General features: G+C 52.9%; 2 protein-coding genes across 2 annotated transcripts; both read right to left on the reverse strand.

The window, feature by feature from the left end:
* Nucleotides 1-1,373: 1,373 nt before the first annotated feature.
* Nucleotides 1,374-2,949, reverse strand: Sycn (syncollin). The gene is made up of 2 exons (XM_042668150.1): nt 2,541-2,949; nt 1,374-1,523 (listed from the first exon to the last, which is right to left on the reverse strand). The coding sequence occupies exons 1-2, from the start codon at nt 2,936-2,938 to the stop codon at nt 1,514-1,516; spliced, it is 408 nt and encodes a 135-aa protein (XP_042524084.1). The 5' UTR covers nt 2,939-2,949; the 3' UTR covers nt 1,374-1,513.
* An 11,255-nt stretch (nt 2,950-14,204) lies between these two features.
* On the reverse strand, nt 14,205-15,964 carry LOC122097353 (interferon lambda-2-like). The gene is made up of 6 exons (XM_042667782.1): nt 15,775-15,964; nt 15,481-15,665; nt 14,986-15,063; nt 14,602-14,745; nt 14,399-14,485; nt 14,205-14,303 (listed from the first exon to the last, which is right to left on the reverse strand). Exons 1-6 carry the CDS (start codon nt 15,962-15,964, stop codon nt 14,205-14,207), a joined length of 783 nt encoding a protein of 260 aa, XP_042523716.1.
* Between the last annotated feature and the right edge of the window lie 5,259 nt (nt 15,965-21,223).

The raw sequence follows: 21,223 nt of genomic DNA on the forward strand, positions 1-21,223 counted from the left end.
GGCTGATTGGGCCTCTCAGAGCGGTCTCTGAGCCTCTCCCCGCCCTCTTCCTGACCCTTGGCTTTCTGATCTGTCGTTCATGCCAACCTGCTTTGTCAGCTCTTCAGCATTTCAGAATCTCTCTCTCTCTCTCTCTTTTTTTTGGTCAGTCATGGGGTTGAACTCAGGGCCTAGGTGCTGTCCCTGAGCTCTTTTCGCTCAAGGTTAGTGCTCTCCCACTTGGAGCCACAGCACCACTTCTGGTTTTCTGGTGGTTTATTGGAGATAAGAGTCTCATGGACTTTCCTGTCCCAGCTGGCTTGGAACCCTGATCCTCAGATCTCAGCCTCCTGAGTAGCCAGGATTACAGGCCATGAGTCCCCAGTTTTTGTTTGTTTGTTGAATGGCAGGCCTGGGGCTTGAACTCAGGACCTGGGTACTGTCTCTGAGCTTCTTTGGTCAATGCTAGCACTCCACCAATTGAACCACAGCTCTACTTCTGACTTTTTGCTCATTAATTGGAAATAAGAGTCTCATGGACTTTTTCCTGCCCTGACTAGCTTCCAACCATGACCCTGGGATCTCAGCCTTGTAAGTAGCAAGGATTACAGTCAGCACTCCATATCTGATCCCTTCGCCCCAACATAATCTTCCCCACTGTCTTCCTGGCCCTTTTCTACCTCCCTGCTGCCAAATCTTGCCTGGTCTTTGGCTTCCCACTTCCTTGACTGTCTAGCTCTGACTCTCTCAGCCCCCCGGGGAACAGACTCCATGCCTGAATTCAGTGTTTGTCAGATAGTAGGTGTTCAGCAAGTCACCACCAAGTAAATAAATAAAATGATATGCTCAAAGATGCTGATGGCACCCCTGGTCTCTGGTCCTCAGAACCCCCCTCCAGTCCAATCCCATTCTCTCTTTCTCCAATCCTTCACCACTGTGGAATTTCCACACCAACATGTGTGTGTGTGTGTGTGTGTGTGTGTGTGTGTGTGTGTGTGTGTGTGTGTGAACTGGGACTTAAACTCAGGACCTGGGCACTGTCCCTTAGCTTTTATTTTACTCAAGGCTGGCTCTCTATCACTTGAGCCACCGCTGCTTCACTTCCGGCTTTTTGCTGGCTAATGACAGATAAGAGTCACAGGGACTCGCCTGCCTGGGCTATGTGAACTGTGAGCAATCCTCAGATCTCAGCCTCCTGAGTAGCTAGCTATGTGAGCCAACACACCTAGCCCTCTGGGTGGGATCTTTATGCATACCTAACTCTCAGTCACAATCGATGGCTGTGTTCCCAACCCTGGCACTGCCCCGGGTCTAGGCTGACCCAGGTGGCACATCCTGCCATTCCCCCTACACCACCCATTCACGTGTGGACACAGCAGCACCGCAGGCAGAGGCAGGTTCAGTAGGGCTGTATTGTACACAGGCCAGGTGGGGGCAGCAGAGAGCTCCATCCTCCTGGAACTGGGGGTGGGAGAGGCCAAAGGAAGAGGCAGAGGGGGCATTCAGCACGGAGTTGGGTAGAGATGAAGGCTCCTCAGTTACACCTGCAAGAAGATGAGAGATTCTCACCAGGTGAAGGGGAAGAGCCAGGCTATAGATTCAGGGGGTCCTGGCCTGGGAGAGTTTGGGGCTGGGAGGTGGGGGGGGGGGGGCTTGGTGGTGTTGGTCTAGGAGCTCCGGTATGTACAGGTGGGGCTGGGAAACCCCAGGGTTGGGACTAGTTTTGAGGCTGATCTTCGGGGGGCCAGGTGTGTGGGGGAGCATGGATGCCTAGACTAGGTTTGGCCATATAGGACCAGGCCTTGAGTTTTGAGACCTGGGTTGTTTTAAAGTCTGGGATTGTGGCTTGGTGGAAGAGTGCTTGCTTAGCATGCATGAAGCCCTGGGTTCGATTCCTCAGCACCACTGAGTGGTACTGTGGCTCAAATGGTAGAACACTAACCTTGAGCACAGAGAGGCTCAGGGACAGAGCCCAGGCCCTGAGTTCAAGCCCCAGGACTGGCAAAAAGAAAAGAAAAAAAAAAAGCCTGGGCCTTGAGTCTGGAGCTGTCAGATGAAAGGGGTCTGGGGGGTTGGGAAGGTGGCTCAGTGGTAGAGCGCTTGCCTTGCACGCCTGAGGCCCTGGGTTCAATTCCTCAGCACCACATAAGCAAAAAGAAAAAAGCCAGAAGTGGCGCTGTGGCTCAAGTGGTAGAGGGCTAGCCTTGAGCTGAAGAGCTGAGGGACAGCGCCCAGGCCCAGAGTTCAAGCCCCACGACCGGACCCACAAAAAGAAAAAAAAGAAAGGGGTTTGGGAAGAGAGGTGGTCAGTGAGCTCACCAGGAAGCCTCTGTGGATGTGCAGCTGTGGGAAGTGGGGGATACAGAAAGAGAGGGAGTCTACCCAGCATACTGGGGGTGCATGTGGCTTGAGTCTGGGACCCCCAGAGGTTGATATAAGGAGCCAGAAGGAAATCAACTGGGGAGTGGGGATGAGATCAGAGACAAAAAGGCAGGGTTGGGGGGGTACCCTCTGAGATGGGGTGCCCAGGGCTGGCTCTGGGGAAGGGGGAGTGTTCTCACTTGCAGTAGACGCCGGAGATGGCGTTGGACCAGTCACCCAGGATGCCTTTGCGGTACTCCTCCAGGCGAGGGTAGCTGCCCGCCGAGAATTTGCGAGTCTTGCCAGCTTTGCCAGGCAGGGACCACACCGTGAGCTCGCAGCGCTGGCCCACCACCAGCGAGGAGGCCGTGTTGGCCCAGTCCGAGGGCAGGTAGGGTAGATCGGCGCCCGGCTGCAGGGCCAGCTCGGCTCCCTTGCAGCAGTTCTCGTAGTAGGGGTCGCTCTTGTCGTAGAGCTTGGCGCACGTGCGCGTCCCATCTGCCTGCTTCAGATCGGCGGGCACCGGGCAGGCACCCCAGGCCCGGGGGATGGCGGCCGGGCCCAGGGCCAGCAGCAGTAGGAGGCGCAGCTGCGTCATGGTACCCGACACTGAGAGCGGAGGCTTTGGGATTCCACTTTATGTACCCGACCCGTGAGAAGGGAGAAGCTGCGAGATAAAAAGTGGGGCCTCTCCCCCCACCCCCCAGCAAGTTAAGATGTTCTTAACCTTGAAATCTCTTTAATAATTAATTCATGGGGCTGGGAAGGTGGCGCGGTGGTAGAGTGCTTGCCTTGCAGGCATGAGGCCCTGGGTTCGATTCCTCAGCACCCCATAAGCAGAAAAAGCCAAATGTGGCGCTGTGGCTCAAGTGGTAGAGCGCTAGCCTTGAGCTGAAGAGCTGAGGGACAGCGCCCAGGCCCAGAGTTCAAGACCCACGACCAAAAAAAAAAAAAGAAAAATATTAATTCATTGAGGTTTGTGTGTGTGTGTGTGTGTGTGTGTGTGTGTGTGTGTGTCTTAGGGCTTGAACTCAGGGCCTGGATGCTGTCCTTATGTTTTTTTTTTTTTCTCAAGGCAGGTGCTCTACCACTTGAGCCACACCTGACTTCCAACTTTATTTTTGCTGGAGAATTGGAGATTGGAGTCTCACAGACTTTCCTGCCCCCAGGCCTGGCTTTAAACCCCGATCTTCAGATCTCAGCCTTCTGTCTCGCTAGGATGTCAGCCCCAGCTGAGACAGGATTGTGATCCTTATCTCAGGGAAATAGCCTTCTGCCTCTGTCTCCTGAAGAGCAGGGTTTACAGATGTGTGCCACCACACCCGGCTCATATAAACATTGTTTGTATACACGACATAAAATTTTAATACGCAGAATGGAATGAAGATGATACTATAAATATGAACATACAATACAGGAAGGGCACCACCCATCACCCAGCAGCTGCTTGGTGCACAGGGCTTAGTTTGAGTCCCTGGTCCTGCCCCAGAACTGACCTAGATCCTTCTCTTTCCTTTCTGTTCCATAACCTGAGAAATCTAATCTACACTTGCTGCTTTCCCAGAGCAATATGTCCACTCCAGAGGCCCAGGGCCCCACTGACTGCTCTCTGACACCCCTAGATGGAAAGAGTCCCCTCTAATCCCATCCACCCCCGAGGGACCCAGGGAGCTTCAGACACACGGCAGGGACATCCTGGAAGGGACAGAAAGATGAGCCCCAACACATAGCCACCGTCACAAAATCTCCCATGTGGAAAATGCCACACAGTCAGACCACAAGTGAGCATGTGTGTGTGCATGCATGCGCACGTGTGCACACACGCACACATACGAGTCCTCAGCACTCATACCCCAGAATCCACCTTCCAGTTGTTTCACATGCACAGCACATGTAGTAGGACCATCACCATCTCATTACACACTCTTCTTGAAATGGAAGCAAGTCCCGTCCTTGAAGAAGGCAGATAGTAAGTCAATAACTATAACTCAAAGCCTGAAGGCTGTGGGAAAAACAGCAGCTTGGGCTTATTTTTTTTCTCTCTTTCTCTCTCCCTAATCTCTCTATTACAACTCATATACAAACTCTGTTTTTCAGAACCTTTCACCTTTGATTTGACATTTTCCAAGAGATCAGAGTAAAGGAGATGTTGAGCCTGGGTGTCTAGTGGCTCATGTCTGTAATCCCAGCTACTCAGGAGGCTGAGATCTCAGGGTTGTGGTTCAAAGACTATCCAGGCAGGAAAGATCGGGAGACTCTTATCTCCAATGAAACAACAAAAAAGTGGGAAGCAGAGTGGTGGCTCAAGTGGTAGAGCATCATCCTTGAGCAAATAAGCTCTGGGATAGTGCTCAGGCCCTGAGTTCAAGCCCCAGGCCCTCCCCCCCCCCCTCCAGTCTACAGCCAAATTTGGAACCTGCTCCCAGGAGTAGGGACAGGAATAGAAGATTGTAAGACCAAGGGGAAGATGGGACCGGCTGAGGAAAAGCTGATGAAGGGCACAGAGTACCCCAAGAGGAAGAGCTTCCACCAGCCCCAGGATCTGCCCTAGGGCTCCCCAGGTTTGAGGGTTTCATCATCATCAATACCAGGAGTAACCACCAGGTGGCAATGTGACGAAGGACTTGAACCTGCTGGTTTTGGATTCCAGGACCCAAGTTCAAATCTTCTGTTTGTTTATTTGTTTTGGGGGGAAGGTGGTCCTGACGCTTGAATTCGCCACCTGGGCATTGTCCCTGAGATTTTGTTTTTTAACTGAAGGCTAGCACTCTGCCATTTGAGCCACAGCTCCACTTTTGATTTTTTTGGTGGTTAATTGGAAAGAAAAGTCTCACAGATTTTCTTCTTCCTGGGCTAGCTTTGAACCTTGACCAGCAGATCTCAGCCTCCTGTGTAGTGAGGATTACAGGCATAAGCCACCATCCCAGCTCCATCTTTTATAGGCTATATGAGTCTGGTTCAAGTTACTCAAACTCTTCTATATTCTATTTTCCTCATATGTGAAGTGGACGTTAATACCCACAAAACCTTTCTGGTCCCCTTGGAATGTTGACATCTGCAGGGATCTGGGGGCTGATCTCTGACCACAGTGCTCTTTTCTACACTTTCCCCTCATCTGGGACTATAAATGTGCACCACCATGTCCAACTTACCGATTGGCATGGAGTTCCACTACTTTTGGCTTTTAACTGTGATTGTCCTATTCTCAACCTCTGGAGTAGCTGGGATTACAGATATGAGCCACTGTGCCTGGCTTTAAAAAATTATTATTCATGTCTCTATTACACCAGTGTAAGTGTTCCTCCTGACGTATCTTAAGTGTTGAATTTCTGGTTCATACACTCTGCATAGATTCATCTTTACAAGATAATGCCAAAATGTTTCTATTAGATTCTTTCACACATCCTGTCTCCTCAGATTACATGCCTCTCCTTACTTAAGCTAGTTTGAGTGGGATTCTATTACTTCCAATCAAAATGAATTCGAGCCTACCTGAGCCATCAAAAGAGAAAAAAAAAATGACTTTGAGATGACAACACTCGGTGTGACATTTTTCCCAGGAGACCGAAGTCACCTGCTGTAGTTTGAAGCCCTCTCCCAATGTCTCCTTCTTTGTGATTATCTTGAAGAGGTGGGACCCGGCAGAGGGGAAGTGGAAATCGCCTTGTGCGGGGTTGGAGGTGGAGCAGCCTTGGGGGAGGGGGCCTAGCCATGCCTGACTGCGCCATTTCTCCTGAGCATGCGCACTTGCTCCACATGCCAGGGCACTTTGCCACCTAAGGGCTCAGAGAGAAGGTGCTCACCACCCATTGCCTTGCCTTCACCTCTGCCTGCAGGCTGGAGAGAAGTCTTCTGGCCTCCTCTCCTCTCCTCTCCTCTCCTCTCCTCTCCTCTCCTCTCCTCTCCTCTCCTCTCCTCTCTTCTGTCTGTCTGTCTCTGTGTGGCTCTCTCTTTCTATCTCTCTCCCTCTCTCAACTCTGACTGTCTCACTCTCTCTCTTTCCATCATGGGCTTGAACTCAAGGCTTGAGCCGGGTCCCTGAGCTCTTTGGCTCGAGGCTAGCGCTCTACCACTTTGAGCCACAGCGCCACTTCTTGTTTTCTGGAGGTTCATTGGAGATGAGAGTCTTATAGACTTTCCTGCCCCAGCTGGCTTTGAACCGCTATCTTCAGATCTCAGCCTCCTGAGTAGCTAGGATGACAGGTGTGAGCCACTGGTGCCTGGCTCTGCCTCTCTGTCTCTGTCTGTCTGTCTTCCTCTCTCAACTCTGTCTCTCTGTTTCTGTCTCTATCTCTCTCTGAGACTTTCTATTCCTCTCTCACTTCTGTCTCTTTGTGTCTTTGTCCTCTCCCTGTTATCTCTTTCTCTGTGTCTGTCTGTCTGTCTGTCTGTCTGTCTGTCTCTCTCTCTCTCTCTCTCTCTCTGTGTGTTTCTGTCTCTTTCTCTGTCTCTCTCTCCTGGCTAAGCCAGGCAGGCGGGACTCATGTCGGCAAATGCAGCCTGAGTTGGGTGCCAGCCTCTAGGGGGCACCCTAGGCTGGGTGAGCAGAAGCCAGGGAAGTGGGAGTTGGGAGAAGGCAATCAGCATGAGTTCCTACTTGCTCCCCTGGGGCTGACCCTGCTCCAGCCAGAGATGCCCCGTGAGGGAGTGGGGATTGGGAATGCAGACATAAGCTGCTGAGGGAAGGGGAGGCCTCCTGGGGGGTGGGGTGGGAAGACCAGGCAGGACACAGAAACAACAAAGACCACAGAGAGCCAGGTGCCTGTAATCCCAGCTACTCAGGAGGCTGTGATCTGAGGATCACGGTTTGAAGCCAGCCTAGGCAGGAAGGTCTATGAGACTCTTACCTCCAATGAACCAGCAAAAAATGCCGGAAGTGGAGCTGTCGCTCAAGTGGAAGAGTGCTAGCCTTGAGCAAAAGCAGGAAAAAAAAAAAAGCCAGCTGCTGGTGGCTCATACCTGTAACCCTAGGTAATCAGGAGGCTGAGATCCGAGGATCACAGTTCAAAGGCAGCCCAAGCAGTGAAGTCCATGAGACTCTTCTCTCTAATCAAATGCCAGAAAACCAAAAGCAGCACTGTGGCTCAAAGTGGTAGAGTGAAAAAAGTTCAGAGACAGGACTCAGGCCTTGAATTGAAGCCCCAGTATTAGTACAAAATAAACAAAATTCAGAGAATTAAAAAAAAATTCAGAGAATTAAAGCATTTGATCAGCACACAACATATGATCATATGATCAAATGCATGGTGGGGGGGGGAATCACACTAAATCCCAGGTTAATACAAGTTAATCAGAAAGAAAAGAAAAATCAGTGTAGTGATACACACCTGTAAGCCCAGTTCTCTGGAGGCTAAGGCAGGAGGATCCTGAACTGGAGGCTAGCTGAGGATTTTCCAAAAACTTTCTCACCTTCTGGGCGCAGGTGGCTCATACCTATCATCCCAGCTACTCAGAAGGCTGAGAACTGAGGATCACAGTTCAAAACCAGCTGGGTCAGGAAAGTCCCTGAGACTCTGTACTTTTTTTTTTTTTGGTCAGTTGGTTGTGGGGTTTGAACTCTGGGCCTGGGTGCTGTCTGTGCACTCTTCAGCTCAAGGCAAGTGCTCTACCACTTGAGCCACAGCGCCACTTCCGGTTTTCTAGTGGTTTATTGGAGATAAGAGTCTCACGGACTTTCCTGCCCAGGCTGGCTTTGAACAGTGATCCTCAGATCTCAGTCTCCTGAGTAGCTAGGATTACAGGTGTGAACCACTGGCGCCTGGCTTCCCGGAGACCCTTATTTCCAATGAACTCCCCTAGAAAACCAGAAGTGGCGCTGTAACTCAAAATGGTAGAGCGCCAGCCTTGAGTGAAAGAACTGAGGGATAGCACCCAGGCCCCAAGTTCAAGCCCCATGAATGACAAAGAAGGAAAGAAAGAAAGAAAGAAAGAGAGAGAGAGAGAGAGAGAGAAAGAGAGAGAGAGAGAGAGAAAGAAAGAAAGAAAGAGAAAGAAAGAAGGAAGGAAAGAAAGAAAGAAAGAAAGAAAGAAAGAAAGAAAGGAAGGAAGGAAGGAAGGAAGGAAGGAAGGAAGGAAGGAAGGAAGGAAGGAAGGAAGGAAGGAAGAGGGGCTGGGAAGGTGGCTCAGTGGTAGAGTGCTTGCCTTGAGTGCATGAGGCCCTGGGTTCGATTCCTCAGCACCACATAAGCAGAAAAAGCTGGAAGTGGTGCTGTGGCTCAAGTGGTAGAGTGTTAGCCTTGAGCTGAAGAGCTGAGGGACAGCGCCCAGGCCCAGAGTTCAAGCCCCACAACTGACCAAAAAAAAAAAAGAAAGAAAGAAAGGAAGGAAGGAAGAGAAAGAGAAACTGTGAATCCATTTCCATAAAGTACCTCAATTGTCCTTTGTTTCAGATGTCAGAAACTCTCTTCCCAGGGCCCTCAGACCTTGAAATGTTTGTGGCACCTGCCAAATTGGGTCTGCGGTCTGTCCCTCTGTGGGTTTCCTTCAACCCCACCCCAGATCATAGTTTGGTCCATTTCTCCCCGCCACCCCCCATGGCCATGGTGTCATCTCATGAACCCTGTATCAAATATTACCATTTCCTGCCTGCATCAGTTTCCTCTGGCTTCGGCAACAGACCACCACAGAATTAATGGCTTTAAAATATTCACATTTTCCAGCAAGAAAATACATGAAGCTAAATGTGGTTTATAGGTGCGATGTTACTAGGCGGCCTAATCTATTATTCGGCCATCAAAAGGAAGGAAATTCTGACACACGATAATCCATACATGAGGACATTTATGATGCAGAGTGAAATAAACCACTGACACGCTATGATTCAGGCCGTGTGAGTCCACGAACATGGGATCCCGGGCATGTTCAGACGCAGATGGAAAATACAAGGGGGCGGTGAGGGGTGAAGAGTTCTGGGAATTGGTTTCTGCATGGAGTCTTACAAGGTACTTACGATTACTAAGCTATAACCAGGCATGGTGTTGTACACCTGTAATCTAAGCACTTGGAGACAGAAGCAGGAGGATTGTGAGTTTCAGGCAAGCATAGGCTATATAGCCAGACTGCCTTAAACAAAACATGACTTAATAAACTGAACTTTTATCATACACAAGTACTCATACACACAGTGAACAAACTGGGAATATTGTCCTGTCATAGAAAGACTAACTGCAGTAAGGAACTAGAAATGGGTTGGTATGCTAGGAAAACCTTCCTGTGTGCAGGAAAAAAAAAAAAAAAAAAGCAGGAGCCTCATAAAAAGTTGAGAATCAGCTGGGTTCTGGTGGCTCACAACTGTCATCCTAGCTCCTCAAGAGGCTGTGATATGAAGATTGTGGTTCAAAGGCAGCCTGGGCAGGAATGTCTGCCAGACTTCTTATCTCCAATGAACCACCAAAAAAACCAAAAGTGGAGTTGTGGCTCAAATGGATAGAGCACCAGTCTTGAGCACAAAAGCTCTGGGACAACACCCAGGCTTTGAGTTCAAGCCCAAGGAGTGGTACACACACACATACACACACACATACACACACACACACACATACACACACACACACACACAGAGCCAAGACTCTTTTTTTTTTTAAAAAAAAATGAAGGGCTGGGTAGAGCGCTTGCCTTGCATGCCTGAGGCCCTGGGTTCGATTCCTCAGCACCACATAAGCAAAAAGGAAAAAAGCCGGAAGTGGTGCTGTGGCTCAAGTGGTAGAGGGCTAGCCTTGAGCTGAAGAGCTGAGGGACAGCTCCCAGGCCCAGAGTTTAGGCCCCATGACTGGACCCAAAATAAAATAAAATAAAAATAAAAAAAAAATGAAGAGGAGAAGGCTAAGCATTGGTGGCTCACACCTGTAATCCTAGCTACTCAGGAGGCTGAGATCTGAGGATCACAGTTCAAAGCCAGCCTGGGCAGGAAAGTCTGTGAGACTCTTACTTCCAATAAACTACTCAAAAAAAGCCAGATGTGGTGCTGTGGTAGAGGGCTAGCCTTGAGCACAAAGAGGCTCAGAGACAGGGCTCAGGCCCTGAGTTCAAGCCCCAGGACCCACAAAAAACACAACCACCACTCCCCCCTCCAAAAACAAACAAACAAACAAGGAGGAGCATGAAGGCTCTGATATCAAGCTGTGAGACCTGAAAGGGTTAAAGAGTGTGGAGTACCAGCTGGAAGCACCCTCAGAATGCTGAGGTCCACATCCAAATAAGGTCCAATGGTTGAGGCTGACAGAGGTAAACCTTGCTACCCTAAGTGTGTTTAAATTAGAGCTGCTTGGACACGAAAAGCTTAAGGCCTTGGAGATAAGATGGAGGTTTGCTATGTTCTTGCCATGTTTATTTCTATATATATGAATTAGACCCCATATGAATGGTTGTAGCCACGAGAGATTGATACCCTACCCTCTGCACTTACCTGCCGTCACTCCTCCTCCTGTACTGAACTCAATAAAAACTTGTAAATGGGATGTTGGGATCTGATAGCACGAATAGCATCAGGTCCCCTGGTCCCCCAAAACCTCAGTTCCCTGGCCTGGTTTCAGTTACTGTCTTGTCCCCAATCCCAGTGGTTAGTGAAGGAGGGCAGCTTCAATCAAGGTGTCAGAAGGCCTTGACCCTGCCTAGTTTTTTTTTTTTGGGGGGGGGGGCGTCCAGTCGTGGGCCCTGAACTCTGGGCCTAGGCGCTGTCCCTCAGCTCTTCAGCTCAAGGCAAGCGCTCTACCACTGAGCCACCTTCCCAGCCCCCCTGCCTAGTTCTTGATGAGCCCCTCCTGCCCCAGGGAAGAACAGAGTAAGAATCTTGAGTTTAATGGTAAGAATCCTAAGCGTAATGGTAAGAATCCTCCTCTCAGGAGGCTGAGATCTGAGGATCACAAATCACAGCCAGCCCAGCAGGAAAGTCTGTGAGACTCTTTTTTTTGGGGGGGGGAGGGGTAGGTCCTGGGGCTTGAACTCTGGACCTGAGCGCTGTCTCTCAGCTCTTCAGCTCAAGAAGAGTGTTTTACCACTTGAGCCACATCGCCATTTCCAGTTTTCTGGTAGTTAATTAGAGATAAGAATCTCATGGACTTTCCTGCCCAGGCTGGCTTTGAACTGTGATCCTCAGATCTCAACCTCCTGAGTAGCTAGAATTACAGGTGTGAGCCACCAGCATCCAGCTTTCTGTAAGACTTTTATCTCCAATGAACCACCAGAAAACCAGAAGTGGTGCTGTGGCTCGAGTGGTAAAGCGCTCACTTTGAGCTGAAGAGCTGAGGAAGGGCTGGGAAGGTGGCTCAGTGGTAGAGTGCTTGTCTTCCATGCATGAGACCCTGAGTTCAATTCCTCAGCACCACATAAGCAGAAAAAGCCGGAAGTGGCGCTGTGGCTCAAGTGGTAGAGCGCTAGCCTTGAACTGCAGAGCTGAGGACAGCACTCAGGCTCAGAGCTCAGGCCCCATGACCGGCAAAAAAAAAAAAAAAAAAAAAGAGCTGAGGGACAGCATGCAGGCCCAGAGTTCAAGCCCCACCATGGACAGGAAGGAAAAAAAGAGTAAGAAGCCTGACCTTAAGCCCCTGCTCTGAGCTACATTGTTACAGCATTGCTGGGAACCTTAAACATTGTATCCACCGTGCACTTACAGCAAAATTAGACCAGCTCAGGACTTCTCTGTATTTTTTTTTCTTTTGCCTGTCCTGGGCCTTGAACTCAGGGCCTGGGTTCTGAGCTGCTCTGTGTCAAGGCTAGCTCTCTTCTACTAGAGGCACAGTACCACTTCCGGCCTTTTTTGTTTATGTGTTGCTGAGGAATCGAACCCAGGGCTTAATGCATGTGAGGCAAGCACTCTACCAAAAAGCCACATTCCCAGCCATCTTTTTCCCCCCCGCCTTTTAGCCAGTCATGTGGCTTGAACTCAGGGCCTAGGCACTGTCCCTGAGCTCTTTTGCTCAAGGCTAGCGCTCTACCACTTTAACCCAGTGCTCCACTTCCGATTTTCTGGTTCATTGGAGATAAGTGTCACAGACTTTCCTGCCTGGGCTGGCTTAGAACTTCAGATTTTAGTCTCCCGAGTAAGTAGGATGACAGGTGTGAACCACTAGCACCTGGCCATTCTCTGTAATTCTTCATCCACTTTCCTCTCAGCCATTTCACACCGGAAGCTTGCAATTGATAGAAGCGTTGGGTTTGCCCCAGAGAAATGGACACCGGCCACACCTCAGCCCTTCTCCTCCCAGCCCCATCCAGTCCCGACTGACCGTCCCCTGCCAACAACACAGGCTGCATACTGCTTGATAGAAGTTGGATATACAATCTGAATTCATGTTGATTTGGGGGTGCATCAGAGTGGGGTACCTAAAGGTAGGGGACAGATGCAGTGCAGAGGCTGGGTGCCAGTGGCTCACATGAAAGAGAACAGGATAAAAACGAATACAAACACCTAAGAACGAAAAAAAAAGGAAACCCCAGAAAAACCCCATGAGACTTTAATCTGCAAAAGAAGCCAGAAGTGGGGCTATGGCTCAAGTAATAGAGTGCTGGCCTTGATTGAAAGAAGCTCAGGGACAGTACCAGGACCCCTGAGTTCAAGCCCCAGGACTGGCACAAAGAAGGAGGAGGAGGAGGAGGAGGAGGAGGAGGAGGAGGAGGAGGAGGAGGAGGAGGAGGAGGAGGAGGAGGAGGAGGAGGAGGAGGAGGAGGAGGATTTGAACGATCAAGATTTGAAGCTAGCCAGAGGAAAAAAGTCTATGAGACTTTTTTCTCCAGTTAACCAGCAAAAAGCCAGAAGAGATGTGGCTCAGGTGGTAGAGCATCAGCCTTAAATGATAAAGATAAGAGTGTAAATCACAGAGTTCAAGCCCTGCTTCCAGCAAATGTTTTTCTTTTTTTTTTTTTTGTCAGTCGTGGGACTTAAACTCTGGGTCTGGGCGTTGTCCCTCAGCTCTTCAGCTCAAGGCGAGCGCTCTACCACTTGAGCTACAGTGCAACTTCTGGTTTTCTGGTGGTTTATTGGAGATAGGAGTCTCACGGTCTCTCCTGCCCGGGCTGGCATTGAACCGCCATCCTCAGATCTCAGCCTCCTGAGTAGCTAGGATTACAGGCGTGAGCCACCAGCACCTGGCCAGCAAATGTTTTTCAACAGGCACTGTTGGCCCATGTTTGTTATCCTAGCTACTTAGAAGGCTGAGATCTAAAGATCATAGTTCAAAGCCAACCCAGTAAGGAAAATCCATAAGACTTAACACCAGAAAATCACATTAAATAGCTGAAAGTAGAGCTGTGGCTCAAGTGGTAGAGCTCTAACATTGAGCAAAGGGAGCTCAGGGCCAGAGGATAAGCCCTAATTTCAATCTCTATGACTGACAAAAGAAAGAAGCCAGGCACTGGTGGCTCATGCCTATAGTCCTGTAATCCTGGCTACTCAGGAGGCTGAGATCAAAGCCAGCCTGGGTAGGACTGACTCTTATCTCCAATAAACCACCAGAAACTGGAAGTGGCGCTGTGGGTCAAGTGGTAGAGCGCTCGCCTTGAGCTGAAGAGCTGTGGGACAGTGCCCACCACATGTGGCTCCTTGCATGGGAAACACAAGCAGCCAGATCTGGAGGCCCAGCCTCTACCTCCAGCCTCAGAGGAAACAGCATCACTCAAGTGGGACAGCACATGGCAGTAAGTTAAGTGTCCAGCAGCACACACAGAACACCACACAATGATGCATTCTGCATAATTTATTTGCACAATATTACAAAGAGTAGAAAAATAAACATCTTACTGGCTCTGAGTTGGAGAATTTACACAGGTAATAAATACATAAATAGCAATGGGGGAGGGCCATCAATTAGAACAAGAGGTGGGCGCATGAATGAGGCCCAGGCTCCGGCACAGGTGGCGCAGGAGCACGGTCATGCGCACTGGGGTCCCTTGGCAACACAGCTCAGGTCCAGGGTGAGGAGACGGAACAGGTTGAAGGTGACAGACGCCAGCAGGCAGCCTGGAGACTCCTGGGGGGGGACAGAGGGAGGACTCAGGGCTGTCCCAACTTGGGATCCAGACACAGCACACCCCACCCCGTCCCTTCCCGCCACGCGCCCCTCACCTGCTTCAGGGCGGCCTGGAGCTTGTGCAGCCAGTGGGACAGGCGGCGGCTGTGGGGCCTGGGGCTGGATGAGGGCTGAGTCTGGGCCTGGGGACAGAGCAGGGTGGAGGTGAGGCCAGGCCTGGGTCCCAGGGGGCCACCAGGAATCAGAGCCCCTCCCCCACATGGTGTCCCCACTGCCCCAACCTGGGCCCAGGACTCACACAGGCTTGGAGCTGGGAGTGGATGTGGCGCAGGGTGCTGAGCGGCTGGTCCAGGATGTCCCCCAGGGCGGGGTCAGCCACAGAGCCCAGCACCCTCAGCGTCAGGTCCAGCTCAGCACGCAGGGCCTCGGGGCGCTCCCACACCTGAGCAGGGACACAGGAGGGGGAGGCTCAGGAGAGGGAGGATGAGGGCTGGGAGGGGCATCTGGAGGGACAGGGAAGGTGGCAGGGAGGGGACACTGGCAGCAACACAGACAATGCTTTCCATGGACCAGGTCTGGGGAGTCATGGGCAGAAGGGAGGAGGGAGGCAGAGAGGCGAGGACTCAGAGAGGAGGCAGCAGAAGCAGTTGCTGAGGGGAGGCCAGGCCTGATTCCAACTCACCTGCAGCTTCCTCAGGTCCCAGGCCTTGGGGAAGAGGTGGGAGCTGCACTTTGCCTCCTTCAGCAAGGGGTACTGTTCCTGGAAGGGGCAGGACACAGGTTAGCCCAGACAGGAGGGTCTAGGTTAGCCCAGTCAGGACCATACAGGAGGGGTGCAATTTCAGCCCAACTAGAAGGGATTACTTCCCCCACACAGGAGGAGGAAACATTAGCCAGGGCAGGAGGGGAAGAGGTTAGCCCACAGGAGAGGATGAAGGCTAGCCATCAGTGAAGGCATTGGAGGATGCTCACAGAAGAAGGGTTCACACCCGGGAAGATGGCAGGGTCACTCTGCTTGGGGTGGGGGAGGAATTAGCACCCAGCACTGAGAGCAGGAGATAGCCCCCTGCAGACAGGGTGCAGGTTAGCCCACTGTGGGAGGGGAGGATGGCCCCTGCAGCTCAGTGGTGATGGCCACACACAGCAGGAGGGGCAGCTGGAAGCCCCTGGGACTCACCAAGGCATCCTTGGCTCTCTTGAAGGTCTGCAGCACTTGCGGGGAGAGGGACCTCAAGTGGCCCAGGTGGCAGTCCCTGGCACTTGGCTGGGTCCCGAGGGCCTTGGTGACAGGAGCTGCCTGTGCATTGCCCAAAGCCCAGGCCATCATCCACATCAGGAGGAGCCTGTGGCGCCCAGCCATGTCTGTGCACAGAAGGACAGCAGGTGAGCAAGGAGGGCCCAGGGCAGAGCTGGGGTGTGGTGTGGTGGAGGGAGGCGGGCGCCTCAGGAGCACCTGGAACTCACCCAGCACCATCAGTGCCTCTGGCATCTGTCTGCAGTGGAGCCTCTGGTGCACTGGAGCCTGGTTCTCCGGGCTGGCGGCTGGCAGGGCGACTCGGGCTCAGTGTGTCCTGCTGGACTGCAGCCTGCTGGGCCAGGACAGCTGTGGCTCGTGGGTTCCAGTGCTGTGTGGGACTCCACGATGACTGTCTGGACTCCATGGTGCTGCTTTTAACCCGGCTGGATGGGCAGTCCCAGCTGATGTAGGAAAATCGAAAACACAACCACAACCTGGCTGACTCTGGCCTCTGGGAGAGCCAGGGCTGGGAAAGCCCGGAGCGGGGCGGGGCCACAGCCAGGTGAGTGGCTGAAGTGAAAGGGAAAGGAAACAACCCCCTGGCAAGTGAAATAGTGACTTCCAGGACAGGAGGAGCCTCAGGCCCAACGGAGAGGTCCCACTGCCTGTCACAGTGCATCTAAATCAGAGAGAGAAGAGGGGCCGGGCAAGGCTCTGGCCTTGTTCAGGAATCCACGAGTCTGGAGAACTTCGGGCCCCAGGGCAGTGCTGCTGAGAAGCTGGAAGGTGCCCAGGGACCCTGTGAATGAAGGGGAGAGGACACACATCATTTTCTGACTAATGACATCCAAGAAGGATGTGGTCAGCCACCATCTTGGGGCTGACACTGTAGGAAGAGACAGCTCAGCAAACCAGGACTGCCAACAAGATAAAAGAATCTCTCCTGGGAGGGCTCATGTCTGTAATCCTAGCTACTCGGGAGGCTGAGATCTGAGGATCCTGGTGTGAAAATAGCCCAGGCAGACAAATCTGACAGATTCCTGTCTCCAATTAACCAGCAAAATGCCAGATGTAGAGTGGGTCCTATAGTAGAGTGCCAACTTTGATCCAAAAAGGTTAAGGGAGATAGACCAGGCCCTCAGTTCAAGCCTTAGCGTCAGCACAGACAGACAGACAGACATACAGACAGACAGACAGACAGACAGACAGACACACACACACACACACACACACACACAGACCCCAAGGGCATGCATTGATCCAACTCAGATGCATTCTAACCCCCTTCCTTCCTCCACATTTACTCCACCTTTGTAAATACATAGAAAACCTCACAGATGAGGAACTTGAAGCTGTCCAGTGTGGAGTTCCCAGAGTGACACTCTATTTCCATGTTAGGGTCACATTTGAGACTCGTGCCAGTGATTTCTGGTTCATGTTTCTGTTTCTGGACGAGGGTTGGTGATAGAATGTACCTCATAGTGGCAGTGAAAACTAAACAACACAAATGAAGCATTATTCCTCGTTACCATTTTAATGTAATAACTTAAATTTCAGCACCAAGAGAAAGAAGAGCAAACAAGGGAATTTCAGAAGTACAAATTACACCCAGGTCACAGAATGCACAGTGACAGTAACTTGAGGACATTGGGGTGTCACTAGCAGCTCCTTAGAGAACGGAGGTGTGAGGGGGCCTCTAGTGAGGATGAGGATCCCAGAAACACAGATTCACAGAATCCACTCAAGTCACAGGGGTTGGGATCTGCAATGGCAGGATGAGATTGCCAGGAATCTCAGAAGCGAGCTGTGGCCCCAGATACCGGAGCTCATCTCTCTCCTACTAGAAGATTCTTGGAGGACTGCAGAGCCTTCAGCGAATGTCTGAGATCTCTTCTTGAGAAGAAACACAGGCAGCAGCCAATGGCAGCAGTAGACCCCGGGAGCCTCAGCGTTCATTGGTTGACAAGCATCTGGTCCTGCAGGCAGCAGCCAATGGTGCGGCGAGTTTCGGAGCCCCGCGGATCCGCGCGGGCGTCTCACACGCAGGGCTCCGCGACGGCCACCTGCCTGAGGTCCCGCGTGAGCGTCCTCAGGAGACCGAAGATGACCTCGGCTTCGTGACAGCGCGGCGAGGCCTGCCGGCCGAGCGGAGGCGGGCGGCGCCCGGTCAGGGTTCCCTCCCGCTCCGCCCCCCGCGCCGCCGGGACCCGCGCCGCCCGCGGGTCGGTCCCGCCACCGGCCCCGGGGCCCCGCACGCCGCCCTCGCCCCGCGCCCTCACCGCTCTGCGCGCTGCGTGGCGCCTCTTCGGCGGCCGCCGCGACGTCCTGGGAAATCTGGGCGGGATCTGCCGCAGCTGCGGGCGGACGCGGGGCCGTGAGGACGCGGGCCGGGCGCCCCCTCCCCGACGCCCGACGCCCTCCTCGGCCCCACAGCCCGCCCGGCCCTGGCGGACGCGGGGCGCGCGGGGCGCGGCGGTGGCCCGGGGTTCCGCCCGGCGGGCGGCTGCAAAGCGGGGCCGAGGGCGCGGGGCACTCACGCAGGCCTCCAGGTCCCGCCGCGCGGCTGCCAGCAGCTGCAGCGTGGGGCGGGTGCCGGGGAGGAGCGCGAGCGGTCCCGGGCTGTTCAGCACCGCCTGGGCGTCGGCGATGGCGCGGGCCACGTGTCGGAGCCGGGCACACGACTGCGGGGAGCCGGCAGTGAGACCGCGTCGAGCCCGCCGCGCCCGCCGCGCCCGTCCCTGCCCGTCCCCGCCCGTCCCCGCCTCACCGAGGCCGGCGGCCGATCCCTGCGGACGCCGAACGAGCAGTTGCGGGGCAGCTGGCTCAGCAGCTCTTTCTCCTGTGGGACCAGTGCCGGGTGAGCCCGGGCTCCCCACTCCGCACCCCGGATCCCAATCGCGGGAATCCCGGGATCTGCGCGGAGCAGGGTCCGGGGAGGATGACGGGACCTGCGACTGGGACGCGGGGACGCACAGGACGCGGGAATCGCGCGTCTCCTGGGTCCTGCCCGGACGGGGTCCCACCGAGGCAGGCGGCACCCGTGCTCCGCGGAGCTGGGGTTCTCCCCGCACCCGGCTCGCGGGCCCCTGGGATCTGCCCCGAGCTGGCTCTACTCGGAGCCACCAGGACCAGCGCCTGTTGAGGCTGGCGTCCCCTCGCCCGGCCCCTGCCAGGCCGCTATCGCGGGAAGCCTGGGATCCTGCAAAGGGCAGAGACGACTGGCGGTCCTAAATCCCAGGCCCGGCTCTCTCTCGGGCTGAGCGCCACGGACCACAGCCCGGGCTCTGGATGCCCAGCCCGGCGCCCCGACGAGAGGCCGGGAAGCGGCCCTCGGGGAACGTCCCGACACGAGTGTGGACGCGGGGACATGGAAAGCTGGGGAGGGCACGCGGGGCTCAGGTTGGGTGTCACTCACGTAGCCATCCCTCAGCGCCCTGACGGCCTCCAGCGCCCTGGGCGCCAGCGAGCGATATTGGGAGAGGACGCAGCGCCCAGGCTCCACCGCCAGCCCCGCCGCCGCCGCCGCCAGCGCGCACAGCACCAAGGCCAAGGCCGCTCCGGACCTCCGGGGCATCTCTGCTCCTGCGGGAGCCCACCGCATCAGCCAGGCCAAAGACAGGACCCCCCCCCCCCACCCCGATCCCCATTCCCCCCGCACTGCAGGAGGCTGACACCCGGCCGCTGCCCTGGCCACACGCAGGGGACACACTGTGGACCCCAGACGCCGGCCTCCCTCCCGCACTCTTCACCTGCAGTGAGTCCTGGTGGTCGGAGGCCGGGGCACCTCTGATCCTTTGTCCCTTGGGTGGTGTGCAGAGAGCTGCCCACCTTTGCCAGTGATTTTCACACCGTCCATGGTGATTTTTATGTGCCTGGAGGAGAGATGGTTCGAAGCTGGGCTTCCCCGACCGCGGAATCCTTTTCGGAACGTCATCTCTGGCTCTTGACCCAGTGTGATGTTATGCAACGTGGTGAACTTTACTCATTCATCGTCCAGTCCCAGCCATGCTCTTACGCCAGTGTGTCATCTAAATAAACTGACTGGACACCCGCTTGTCCCCGGTCTCTGTCCATTTTCTCTTCTGCACTCTAGGAATCGACTGGCAACAAACCTCTTTGAAAGGTTCACAGTCTCCACCAGCTTTCTTGCCCAAGTCTGTTGCACTACCACTTTAGGGAGACCTATGTCTAGTGTTTTGCTAATTAATTGGAGACCATTATCCTCCCTTGGCTGTTGTTGAACCCTGACCCTCAGATCTCAGTGTCCTGGGTAGCGTTTCAGTATTATAGTGCTCAGTTTTTTTTTTTAACTTTTTTATTGTAAAGATACTATACAGAGGGTTACAGTTACATGAGCAAGGTAATGAGTACACTTCCTATTGAGCATTGTTACCCCCTCCATTGTTTGCCCCCTATCATCCCTTCCCTCCCTACCTTCCCCAGGTTCTTTTTTTTTTAAATTGTGATGAAGTGATTACATAATTTCCCAAATTTCACAGTATTGTGGAATAATGATCTTCATTTAAAGTCACAAGTTCATTCTAACTTTCCTGGAGTAAATTGTCTATCACAGTCTATAACATATAACGGTGTACACATATACACCATACATGGGTATATTTAGTAGTGGTTCGATCAGATGAGTGGGAGTTCTTTGTTTCTTGAGTCCTATTAGTTTTGTCGTATCACCTAACATTTTGGATTTAGCATCCACTTATCAGGGAGACCATGTACCGTTTGTCTCTTTGCTCTTGGCTTACCTCACTCAACATGATTCCTTCTAGCTCTATCCATTTCCCTGCAAATGCCATTATTTTGTCATTTCTAATGGCTGCGTAATATTCCATTGTGTATAGATACCACAATTTTTGGATCCATTCATCTGTGGTGGGGCATCTGGGTTGTTTCCATATCCTAGCTATTGTGAACAGTGCTGCAATAAACATGGAGGTGCACGTGTCCTTGTATATTGGTTCCTGTTGTTCAGGGTAGATGCCTAGAAGTGGTATGACTGGGTCGTAAGGGAGGTCAATCTTTAGCTTTCTAAGGACCCTCCAGACTGCTTTCCAAAGTGGTTGTATAAGTGTATATTCCCACCAGCAGTGTAATAGGGTTCCTCTTTTTCCGCATCCCCTCCAGCATTTGTCGTTGGCTGATTTGTGGATGTGGGACATTCTGACTGGGGTAAGGTGGTATCTCAGGGTTGTCTTATTTGCATTTCCTTCACCACCAGGGATGATGAACATTTCCTCATGCGTTTCTTTGCCTTTTTTTTTTTTTTTGTCGGTCGTGGGGCTTGAACTCTGGGCCTGGGCGCTGTCCCTCAGCTCTTCAGCTCAAGGCGAGCGCTCTACCACTTGAGCTACAGCGCCACTTCCAGTTTTCTGGTGGTTTATTGGAGATAGGAGTCTCATGGTCTCTCCTGCCCGGGCTGGCTTTAAACCGCGATCCTCAGATCTCAGCCTCCTGAGTAGCTAGGATTACAGGCGTGAGCCACCAGTGCCCAGCTGCCATTTTTATTTCTTCATCTGAGAAGTCCCTCTTTAGTTCCCTTGCCCATTTAGCAATTGGTTTGTTAGGTTTGGGAGGGATTAGTTTCTTGAGTTCCCTGTATATACAGGATGTTAACCACTTGTCTAATATATTGCTGGTAAATATTTTTCCCAATTAGTTGGCTGTCTTT

Source organism: Dipodomys spectabilis, unplaced genomic scaffold (assembly GCF_019054845.1).
Source record: "Dipodomys spectabilis isolate Male_0828 unplaced genomic scaffold, ASM1905484v1 ptg000422l, whole genome shotgun sequence".
Lineage (NCBI taxonomy): Eukaryota > Metazoa > Chordata > Mammalia > Rodentia > Heteromyidae > Dipodomys > Dipodomys spectabilis.